Genomic DNA, 11,937 nt, shown 5'->3' with positions numbered 1-11,937 from the left:
TCAAATAAGTAAAACATTTTCAGTGTCCATTGTACCTGTATTTTTTTTAAATGTGTAATTATTTTAGAGATGACAACTATGAAATTTAGATTTTTTTCTAACAGGTCAACTCAGGGCAGGTAGAGTGCTGTGGGTGAGTAGCATTGCAGCTTGGATGTGGGGTTGAGAAGGCTGCTTGTAGAGATTTAGTTCTATGTTTTCTTACAGAGATGAAGGTAGATGGAGCGGATTGGCAACAGCAGTTCACAGGCCTGACTAATTGGTGAAGGGTTCAGAGAAAATAGTAGAGTTCCAATGGGTATGCTGGGCTGAAGAGCTAGGCTCTCAGAAGAAGCTCAACCATACCAAATGGAACATGGGCTATGGCTAGTGTACTTGGGGCACCCTGTGTCTGAGTAAGGTGGGCAGTAGTGCATGTGACTGCATGTGAGAGCCATGTAGGTTTGGTCCGGTTAAAGAGTTGGGGTCGCAGTTGCAGCACTAGATGTTGGACAAGGTATTAATTTCTTTTCAGAAGGCTCAGGTCCACCAGACCCCACAGCCAGAGCCACGTATGGTCACTCATTTGGTTCTCTCGGCCTTACTGGTATATGTCTTACCCTTGCTGTGTAAAAAGGAGGAAAACAAGACTTTCTCCTTCCCTACATCTGTTCAACACAACACTGCTTGTGGCAATGACCAAGACAAGGGCTGCAGATACTAAGTCCAAGAAACAGCCCCTGCTCTGAGGAGTTGACAGTCTAGTAGGGGGAGGATAACTCATAAGGAGATATTTTCAACCGAATGACCATATCGACATTCCATCAGATCTACTCACCACTGTATGTGAAAGCTGGATTACAAGGCAAGCTTCTGGGAAACCCTATTGTTTTGGTCAGAATATATGTGTTCTCTCAAAATTTACATGTAGAAAGTTAATATCCAATGTAATATCTTTGAGAATTGTGGCCTCTGGGAAGTGAGTAGGTCACTAGGGCTCTGCCTTGGTGATAGGATTAATACTTTCTGTCTTTCTGCCATGCAAGATGCAGCAAGAAGGCACCATCTCTACACAGTAGAGTCTTCCCTAGACACTGAATGTGCTGGTACCTTGAATGTTGACTTCCAGCTTCCATAACTATGAACAATGGCTTTCTTTTGTTTATACAGTATCCATTTAAGGAATGGCCCAAGATGTCAATTTAAGACACACATCTACCACAATTTAAACACAGAGAGACTAAATTTTTTATTTAATATTACTTAATATTGCACAGAAATAAAAATACTAACACTATATAACCATTACTCAAATGACAATGATTTTCTTGGGTTGACAGTTACATTTTCTAAACAAGGTCTTACAAGCACACATAATGTAAAAATGTCTTCAGTTAACACACATCATCACCTCTTCACTGGCAAAACATGTTAGGTTGGGCCAGCAGTAAACACATTATTTCGATGGTAAGAGTTTCAGATCTTTCCACAGTCATCTTTTCTTTGTAATGTGACATCTTGAATACAAATGCACAGTGATGAGCAGTTCTGATGGATGTGAGTTAATACAGGTATGAACAATGTGCTGTTCAAAAAACCACACTCAAATCTTAAGTTAGTAAAATGGTAAATGTACTTTATCACCTTTTAAGTAAAGTGTGTTGCATGATTTGATTTTTATCATATATGAGGTTACATAATATATAGCAGGAAAGGAACCCTGGATTCTTGACCAAACTCTCTAACTCAATATTCAAGGCATTCAGACAAACCATACTCTGTCTGGAGCTTGTTTGGCATATTTGTATAAAAGGAAAAATGTGATTTTGGAGGAAAGGGCCAAGGTTTGGCTTAATGATCCCCCAAATTCCTTCTAGCAAAATTTAATTAGGTTGAGTGAAGGGCATTTAGATTTAAAATGGAGAATTGTGTAAAATGAATCATAGTCATATTTCACTTAAAAAAAACTTTTTTTGAGACAGGGTCGCACTGTGCACCATTGGCTGGCCTGGAACTTGCTCTGTAGACCAGGCTGGCCTCAAACTCAGGGATCCACTTGCCTCTGCCTCCTGAGTGCTGAGACTAAGGGCATGTGACGCCACACCAAGTTTATGTTTCCCCCCCCTTTTTTTTTTTTTTTTTTTTTTTTTGGTTTTTCGAGACAGGGTTTATGTTTCCCTTTTGAACCAATCATTTTAATAGTGTCTTCCATCTCCAAAGGAACAACACTCTCCCTGAATCTATTGTACTTGTAATGGCAGGAATTTCTGTTGGAACATTTTTTTAGAGTTAAAGGAGTACAACTCCAGCCCCTACCTACACTCTATAATTTGGCACTTTAAGTTATAACTCAATTCTATCTTTGGCAGCAGAATCACTTTCTAAAAGATTTGTCTTTATTTTAGATGTCTGAGTGTTTTTGCCTGCATGTATGTCTTTGTACAACTTGTGTGCTTGCACAGAGGCCAGAAGAGGTTGTTGGATTCTTTGGAACTGGACTTACAAATGGATGTGAGCCACCATGTGGGTTCTGGGAACTGGACCCAGGACAACAGCAAGGGCAGCAAGTGCTCTTAAGTGCTGAGCTATCTCTTCAGCCCCACAGAATTTTTTTACTAATATTTTATGAAATTAAATAATTGCATGTAATCAGAGACCTTATAAGAACTGATGGCTGGCCAAGCAGGAAACGACAGCGTTTTATCCTTCCTAGGACTTTTTTCTTCTATGAAATACAACCCTGAAAGACTCATCTAGAACAGACTGCTGGGGGAGGAGGGCGGGGCTGCTTTTGAAAGCCTGGAAAAGGAACTGTAGCTGAAAGCAAAACGAAACAGAAACCTCCAAATTGGCAAGAAAGAGCACTTAATGAGTTCGTAAAACCAGAGCAGGATGCAGGCGATGGACAGGGGTCTCTGCCATCATTTCTGCGTTGGGTGTTTCTTATAAAAATAACATTGTGTGTAGGGGCCCTAGAAACCACAGCTCTCCTGAGTTTTGCGACTCTACTGTCCATTATCTTGTCATGGCATTGAGGATGCAGCAGGCATCCTCAGGCATAGGGCACGCCATCCTGCTCAGTGTTTGAGGGGACCCTCTGGCCCCCCACGGTCAGATGCTAGATGTTACATCACAGCCTGGAAAATCAGAGAAAACTAGAAGGATTTTTTTTTTTGAGGCGTTGCCACTCAAAAATAGACAACTCAAGTTAGTTACAACTTCTTTCTCCGTGTTGCAAAGAGATAGGATCCACAAGAATACCAAAGAGATCTCCTCTGGGGTCAGAAGGTGGGGGGTGGGGGAGGGTGGGAGCAAATTCTGTGGAATGTGAAACAAGGCAGCTTGGGAGACTCCGCCTGCCTTAGGAAAGGCACAGGCCCCTGAATCTCACATGGGTGAGTGCAGGTGAGGGGGCATGAGAATCTGGCCCAGAGACTGGGGTTCCCTCTTAGCTCTGGCTAGAGTCTTCTCTGAGCTGAGGCCTCCTCTTAGGTGTCAGTGCACAAAATCGCCACTTAATCCCCTTTGCTCCCGACTAATTAGGACACATTCAAAGCCGAAAGTGGAGTTTGGGGCTTCTTTCTCAGGCATAGGGGCACCAAGAGCTCTCTGGTCCTGCTCAGCCAGACACACCTCCCAAGGCATCACCAGGCTGAGAGTCCCTAGGGACTCTCAGGTCCTTTGTGAGCTCCCCCACGTCATCCTGCTCAGTGTTCCAGGGGACCCTCTGCCCCCCCCCCCCCCCCCCCCCGCGGTCACTGAAGGCCAGTCGGGTCACAGAAGTCAGTGCCCTGGCTCAGGAAGCTTCCTGCCGGGCCCCTGGGCAATATGCAGCCAGCAGCTGGGGCGCAGGGCGGGTCGGGTCGCCGCGCGCCAGTGAGCCAAGGCGAGCACTATTCCTGTCACTGTGAGCTACCGGCATGTTATGTGCAGCGCGCCCAATCACGCTTCCAACCTTCTACGCTGACCTGCGCTCCCCCCAATGCCACGGGCTTTGATTTGATCCTCTTCTCAGAACAAGCTCACACCCAGCCCCCTAGCCAGTTGTCTTCGGACTGCGCGGGTGTCCACAGAACAGGTCCTTCTGCTCCATGGCCGGGAATTCAGAACCACCATCCTGCACCCCTGGAGCACCCACAATAGGGCCACATCCACTCATCTGTCCTGTTGGAGATCCAGCACCCTCGCTGGTGCACTGTCAGACCGACCTCTTCGGGTGATGGTGCAGGCCACCGCCTCCCGTGGCGTGCAAGTGTGGGCTCCCCAAATTGTGGAGGGGAAGAGGCTTTGGGCAACGCGCTGCCATGCTCAGCTGCAGCTGAAGCCAAGCCTGGTAATACCGAGAAGACTCGGAAATCCACACCTTCTGCTATTAGAGACTTCCGGATATTGTCTCTAGAGCATTTGTTGTCTGAGACAGGCACCGAACAACTGCCAGATCTGGATGAAGGAATCCTAGGTTTTAAGCTGAGCAGGCAAAAATCGGCCTTTGCTGGGGGCTCTGCAGCTGGACAGCGGAGGTGGGAATCGGTGCCACGGGATGCCTCCAGCCCCGCCTAGCTGGCTCCATTTCAGCTTCCCGCCTTGGGCATCATGAGTTACTTCCTGTCTTACTGCAAAGCTCACGGCAGCTCTCTTCTCACAGGCTACCAGGCCCTACGTGCTGAGGGCTTCTTGTGCGACGTGACACTGGAGGCCGAGGGCAGTGAGTTTCCAGCACACAGGTCACTTCTGGCATGCTCCAGCGACTACTTCAGGGCCCTGTTCAAGAGTCACACTCAGGAATCACGGGCTCATGTAATTCACCTGCATGTGCCTTCTGCTACTGGCCTGCAGCGCCTGCTGGACTTCATCTACACCGCCTGGCTGCCCCTCTCCATGGACACTGTGGAGGACACCCTGGAGGCAGCCAGCTACTTGCAAGTCACGGAGGCCTTGGGGCTGTGTAGCCACTACCTGGAGCGTCAGCTTGCCCCAGAGAATTGCTGCTTCACTGCCAATGTGGCTGCTCGCTTTGGCCTGGCTCGCACCCTGGGTGCAGCGGAGCGCTGCATCGTGCGCCACCTGCGGGAGCTGCTACTGATGGGCGCTGGCCCTTCGGGGCTGTTGGAACTCAACCCTGTATCAATGAAGGTTGTGTTGAGTGCCCCTGACATGGCACAGGTGGTTGAGACGCGGCTGCTGGGCCTGGCACTAGCCTGGCTAAGGCAGGAGCCCGCAACACAGCGCCTGGCTCACAGTTCAACACTGCTTGGATGTATCCGCTTTGGCTTGGTGCCCACAGCTGTACTGAGGCGTGTGTACTCAGGATCGGGACTTACTTTACCTACCAGGATCAAGGACCTCATCATTCAGGCCCTCAATTACCACACAACACCTTCCCGCCAGCCGCTCCTGCAGGTAGAACAGACTAGTGTTCGGAGTCCCCAGACCCGCATCTTGCTGGTTGGTGGTCTCAGAGCTAGAGAGACTGTTACTGAGGAAATTGTGGTCCTACCAGAGGTAGTTAGGAATCAGCGCCCTGCACCTGAACTGGAGGAAGAGGAGGAAGAGATGGAGGAGAAAGAGTGGGAGCTCACCCAGGATGTGGTGTCCTTCGACGTGTACAACCACAGCTGGCGCAGCCTGACACGGCTGCCCACACCACTGCTAGGCCACAGTGTGTGTACCATGGGCAACTTCCTATTTGTCCTCGGAGGGGAGAGCCTTTCTGGCAGTCCATCTAGCTCCCTGGCAGACGGCCCAAGGTCGGTCACGGCCTTAGTGCACCGTTATGACCCGCGCTTCCACACTTGGACAGAGGTGCCCGCCATGCGAGAAGCGCGGGCCTACTTCTGGTGTGGAGTGGTAGGCGACAGTCTCCTGGCCGTTGGGGGCCTGGGCTCCTGTGGCGAGGCACTGGCCTCGGTGGAGATGTACGACCTGCGCAGGGACCGCTGGATGGCAGCTGGGGAGCTGCCTCGGGCACTGCACGGTCACGCGGGTGCCGTTGGGGACCACGGTGTTGTGTACATCTCCGGGGGCAAGGCAGGGAGAGGAGAAGGAGGTACAAGCAGCCTCCGGGATATGTATTCCCTCAGCCCCGGAGAGAGGGCATGGAGTAAGAGGGCACCCATGGGCACAGCTCGCTATGGGCATTACCTTGCGGTGCTGCGAGGTGCAGTGTTTGCCTTTTTAGGAAGATATGAGCCCTTCTCCGAGATCGAACGCTACGACCCCAGCACAGACCAGTGGACTCGGTTGCGGTCACTACCTTACGACCGATTCTGCTATGGACTTGCTGTGGTAGAAGAGACAGTGCTGCTGCTGGGTGGTCTCAAGTGGCGGGATTCACGGCAGGTGCCAACCTGTAACGTAGTGGGCTATGACCTTGACCTGGACCGTTGGGAGGACATAGGCTGTGTGCTGCCCTGGGCGTGGAGTGGCCTTCGGTGCGCAGTGCTGCAGCTGGCAGAGGGTGGGGAGGAGAAAAGGGAGGGAGAGCCTGGGGAGGGACTAGATTTAGTGTTGAGTTGAACAGGTGAGTCCAGTCTTCAGGGGAGCCAAGAGAAAGTTGTTCTTGACTTTGCCTGCAGAGCTAAGCCTCACCCCCACCAAGATTGGGACTCCGATAGACAAGTTCTGAAGGGTAAGGAGGCAAACATGACTTTGGCCAAAGAATAACTATTCCCCTTTAACCGAATGGCAGTTAGGAAAGGTCAGACGCAGTGATATGGAACAGCTTTAGTCAATTACAGCGTTTTCAGAGACTCACCCTTGGCTAGAGGTGGAATTTGGAAGTAAAATAGGACCTTATTGCCCTCCCGAAAGTGTTTTCCAGGTGCCGGGGATTACTTTCATGACTTCCCTCTAAAAAAGTACGATTAGTTACACACAAATCACAGAAAATTGTTGGCTATAACAGCTGTAATAGTCCCACAAGACAGTATTACCTGATGAAGTTGTGAGTGTGTGTGTGTGTGTGTGTGTGTGTGTGTGTGTGTGTGTGCATGCGCGCACGCGTGTGCATGAGAGCCTTGCTTAAATGGCGTGGAACAGTTGTACGGAGGAGAATGATTTTTATGGTGCAGGGCCACGGTTATAGATCTGTTCTAACAGTTTCATATCGATACGGAACTGAGAAGGAAAAAAATCTTGGAAAAAGCATTTCTGTGAGAAACTATTCTTAGTTAATTTTGAATTTTTTCTTCTGTTCTTTCCCCATCTGCTTTCACACTGGCTAGAGGCAGCTTTATAGTTTAGACATACTTCAGCAACCCTTAACCACAAAATGCTACATTTGTCAAAAGAAAATGAGCTTCTTTTTGGTTTGCTCCCTCCATCCCCCAAAGGCTCACAGAAAAGGAATGAGTAGGTGAAGTCTACATGGTCATGTCAGGCCAGTGGGAAGACAGCTTAGCTTGAGTTTTCAAGGTCTCACAGGAGACCTTGGTAAGCTCCGAACAGGTGTTACTTCTGGCTTGTGCTACCAGTGAGGTGGCAAAGTGAGAACTTGTAAGTGGGGTGGTGGTAGTGAGGGTGGCTGTGTGATTAGATCACAGAGAAATGTGGCAAGCCCTCTGCATGAATAAAGTTGGGCTTTATAAGGGTTCAGTAAGAGCTGGATTTATTTGACTTCAGTTTATAGTGCTGCCTCTCTCCTAGATTTGAAACTAATGCAATAAAATGTACAGATATATAGTGTTAAAAGGTCTCTTTCATGCTAGGCTAGTCACGAGTCCTGTAAAATTCATTAGTTTAATTTTTACCAGTCAAGTAGCAGCTGACTTTACAAAAGTAGAAGCCGCTTACTAGCAGCAGAGCTAGTTTTCCCACCAACTGCTTGTTGTTTGGAGGCTGTTTGTCCACTGTATACGTGACACATCCATCATTTACAGATATTTTTAAGTGAAGATACACATTGGTCTAGTAAACATCAATATGCCTAAACAACTGTAACAAGCACACTTCATTTTATGACAAGAGGGTTTTTTTGTTTGTTTTTTTCTCTCTCTTTCTCTCTTTTACATACACGAAATCCCACAAATTTAATGTGTGTCAATAACCATGCAGTAAATAAATGTTTTTACAAATAGGGTTTTTTTTTTCAATGATAAAAATATTACACTGGACCCAAAATTCCATACAAACATTAATGTGTGGTTTCTCATCCATTTGACTAAATATAGGATTACTGAAAATGTGCTGTAGAAAGGCCACTCTCCTGTACAGTTGTGCAAAGTCTGCAAAACGATAGTGATTTAATGTGATTTCAAAAGCAAAGAAAAAGATCCCACTGTGTAGGTTTTACTTTCTTCTCTACAGCAAAAATATTCACTGGCATATATCTGAACTCTTAGAGATATAAGTACATTCACTGAGCTGTACAGGCAACAGGATAAAGCTGATCAGAAGTAGATTTTAGGATATAGAATAGTAAAGGAGGGTCTCTTCCTCCTGGAAAAACAGCAAATTGTGACTTGTACATTATGCAGCCACACACTAAAAAGCAGCAAGTCACTTTCATGCTGTGGTCACTTTCCAAAACTAGACACATAGAAATGGCAATATATGAAGAGGACTTTTCTTAGACTCCATCCACTCTATAAACAGTTCAGGACTCTAGGAAAAACCTCTGAGTGCTTAATCTCAGGTCACTCAAAGGAATGACTCCCTGAATGACTGCCATTCTCTGTTCCTTAGCAGAGAAGTCTATTAACATTTGTCACCATTGTTTTCTCTACTGTAACTTCTATCTGTGATGACTAAATGTATTTTACTTCCCTGCCTGATGTATAATTACAGGAGTTTAGTTAACAGACCAAGGGAAAATTGGAAACTGCCTGGAAAATTGACTCATTTCAGTGTATACCTTGTCTTTTAAGAGTTAAGAGTTCAAAAACCATGAGTTTGGGCTGAAATTATGTATATATATATATAGATGTATGTATGTATGTATGTATAGCTGTTAGCTGCCTTTCTGGGTGAGTTAAGTCTGTTTTAAAAAAATCCATTCTTAAATTCTTCTGTACACAATCAGCATTTCATCACTACAAAAATAAAGGAAGATTTAAACCAAGAAAATAAAGCAGCTCTATCTTCAATTTTGGTCTTAGTTACAAAAACATCTTACAAAGCTTTGCCCTGATACACCATGCAGTGTTCTCATAGATTTGGAAGAGTACCTCCATTAACCAGTTAGCACAAGTTAATAGACTATTAAGACGGATATTAGCTACCTGAACTTTTCTTATGTTGATGCTCTTCTAGTTTGCTTAACTCTTTCATACGCACCTACATTTCACAAAAATAAAACTACAGCATTAAACTTTGTGCAATGTTTAAGAAAATTCTTAGAACATTTTAATAAATATAAAAAGGTTTAAATTCTTTCCCACCCACAAGGATGTCTGCACCTGAAAAAATTGTGATTTACGTTTGAAGTATCATTTATAGAAAATTAACTTAAAGGGAGAAAAGATGATTTCAGATAGAAAACTGCCTTTTTGGGGTTTTTCTATTTGAAGATCACCTGTATTTAGAATTGTTTGTAAAAGTTAATTTAAGTCATTAAAGATAGTTGATTTTGCACATGGTAAACATAAGCTGAGCACTGACTGCATATAAAACATACAAATGCTCATTAAAGACAGTGGTAATGTGACCATGTATGCTTTGTTTCATATAGTTTGGTAACATTAAAGTATAGCTTGTCAAGTGTCCAACACATTAATAAAAAAACTACCTCATGTACTTGTTCAGAGTACCAGCAGGTACTAGATGGCCTCAAGTCAGAATGCACTTACACATGTGTCTCAATGTATGAATGAGTATGTGTTAGAGAGGAAGTGATAACATCTACTTCAGAAGAAATACTTAGTGGATCATTTGAGGTGGTGTTTTGACAGATATCCAAGAAAAGGTCGAGGTACATCTGCTTCCATTGTTGGAATTCTTTAGATGTCAAGTCTGGATTGTCTAGGACTTTATCAATAATGGCTACTTCCCCTTCTCTGGCCTGAAAAGCAAAAGAATTCAATAGTTATGATGGAGGTGAACTTTTATTGAAATTTGAAACAAGTCAGTGAGCCAATAAATCCAGAAACTTCTAAGAGACAGATTCGATATGCTCACATTCAGTTATTTAGACTAAAATCATGCTGTATCTTTTTCTAACTCAGTGCTATGTCTTGGATTGCTTGTTGTCTGATTTACTCTCGGCCTTTCCTATTTGCCATCTGTGCTTATGGAAACCTTCATGTTTTAAGAAAACCTTCCTCAAGTTGTAAGATCCAGCTTAAAAGTCTCTCCTTTCTTCAAACCTTCTTTAAACACCTGAAAAGAAGCTTTTCTCTCTCTCTCTCTGATGTCTCTGTAACATCCTATCTCTGTCACCAAGTGGACTTACCACTGTATATCTCTCAAGTTACTCTTCCTTCATTATGGTAAACTCCTCATGCCCCAGTGGGAGGAAGCAGCCCCCTGTTGCTGCAAATACAGAATTCTTGCCCTGGAACTATTATGGAGCCCTTCCCATAACACTGGGACCTGAGAATGAATAGTCCATTTCATTTTATAGGCTGGGATTCAGCTGACGACTAAGCTTCATTTTGGTATGACTATATGGGTATAACTCTCAAAGGCACAAGCATGAAATGTAGAAGAAGAGAATTTCTCCTGTGGAAGGTAATATGGAGAAAGGATTAGGACAGTTTGAGAAAACCAGTCCTGTCTTTTATGGATCTAACAGAAGGCTTAGGGAATCCTGGAAATGTTCTGCAGGAGTGAAAAGGCACACCTGTGTCAGAGTTTGGAGGGAAAGAAGACAATATTATGCCTAAGAAGCTGCTCTGGCCAGTAAGGAGACAAGATACTAAATAGGTATGGGACTGGTGATTCTGGGAGTTACCTATGGTGGGATCCAAGATCTAATTTTGGGCTTGTTCATGTATTTCTCTGTAATGAAAGATTTTTATAACATTACTTTTCTAAGCCCCAAAGTACAGGGTTCTATAGCTTCTCCCCACTTTTGAACCAGCAAGGGACATTTCTTCTTAGTGACTTTCTTCATTGTCTTTCCTTGTCTTAGAAGAGCAGGAGAGTCAAAAACAGCACCATGTATTTGGTGAGTCATTGATTCTTCTTGAACCCAACATTTACAGAGGCTCATATTAATTGTCATAGGACAAAAATATTGTAGAATACTTATAGTGAATAAAAGATAAGAAAAGAAGCCGGGCAGTGGTAGCGCACGCCTTTAATCCCAGCACTCGGGAGGCAGAGCCAGGCAGATCTCTGTGAGTTCGAGGCCAGCCTGGGCTACCAAGTGAGTTCCAGGAAAAGGCGCAAAGCTACACAGAGAAACCCTGTCTCAAAAAACCAAAAAAAAAAAAAAAAAACAAAAAAACAAAAAAGATAAGAGAGAAAAGGAAGTAGGAAGTAAAGGGAAGGAGAGAGAGAGAGAGAGAGAGAGAGAGAGAGAGAGAGAGAGAGAGAGACAGAGAGAGAGACAGAGACAGAGACAGCATACAAGGAGCAGGTATTTAAGATATTCACATATGGCAAAGAGGGGAGGGACAAAATGAACTCAATATTTCTGCAGACCTTTTGTCTCATATTGCATGGTTTGAACTTCTTTTTGTCTTATTTGTCTTTTGCTTGTATATTTCGGTTTCAGATTTGCTTTTGTTTTGTATTTCTTGGTTTTTTTTTGGTTAGAGAGAGAGAGAGAGAGAGAGAGAGAGAGAGAGAGAGAGAGAGAGAGAGACAGAGAGAGACAGAGAGACAGAGACAGAGACAGAGACAGGGTATAGAGGATCTGGGAGGAGTTGGAAGAGAGGAAAAGCATGATCGGAATAAGTTGTATGAAAAAAATTCAACCAAAGAAGGCAAAACCAAAATAAGTTAGGAAGGTGAGGATATCTTCAGAATAGAGTTGGTCAGTAGAATCAGTAGAATTACTCTTATGACTATTATAGC

The 11,937-nt window shown here is 44.8% G+C and overlaps 2 protein-coding genes across 5 annotated transcripts in view; one reads left to right on the top strand and one right to left on the bottom strand.

Moving 5' to 3' along the window:
* The first annotated feature begins 1,191 nt into the window (after nt 1-1,191).
* On the top strand, nt 1,192-7,866 carry Klhl34 (kelch like family member 34). Its single transcript, XM_052729405.1, has one exon. It carries the CDS (start codon nt 4,573-4,575, stop codon nt 6,493-6,495), a length of 1,923 nt encoding a protein of 640 aa, XP_052585365.1. The 5' UTR covers nt 1,192-4,572; the 3' UTR covers nt 6,496-7,866.
* Nucleotides 7,698-11,937, bottom strand: part of Cnksr2 (connector enhancer of kinase suppressor of Ras 2) — a 236,486-nt gene continuing 232,246 nt past the window's right edge. For all 4 annotated transcript variants that reach the window (XM_052729013.1, XM_052729087.1, XM_052729167.1 and 1 more), the window contains one exon: nt 7,698-9,976. In XM_052729013.1, coding sequence (XP_052584973.1) covers nt 9,761-9,976 — 216 coding nt within the window. In that variant the 3' untranslated portion in view covers nt 7,698-9,760. The remainder of the gene's footprint in view (nt 9,977-11,937) is intronic.

This window comes from Peromyscus californicus, unplaced genomic scaffold (assembly GCF_007827085.1).
Source record: "Peromyscus californicus insignis strain IS unplaced genomic scaffold, ASM782708v3 Scaffold_10__1_contigs__length_136768540, whole genome shotgun sequence".
In the NCBI taxonomy this organism is placed as follows: domain Eukaryota; kingdom Metazoa; phylum Chordata; class Mammalia; order Rodentia; family Cricetidae; genus Peromyscus; species Peromyscus californicus.
Note: the sequence above shows the minus strand (reverse complement) of the source record. Positions and strands in the feature narration are given on the sequence as shown.

Excerpts from the sequence above, each read along its gene's own strand:
- Klhl34 (XM_052729405.1), top strand. The coding sequence starts at position 4,573 with ATGAGTTACTTCCTGTCTTACTGCAAAGCTCACGGCAGCTCTCTTCTC.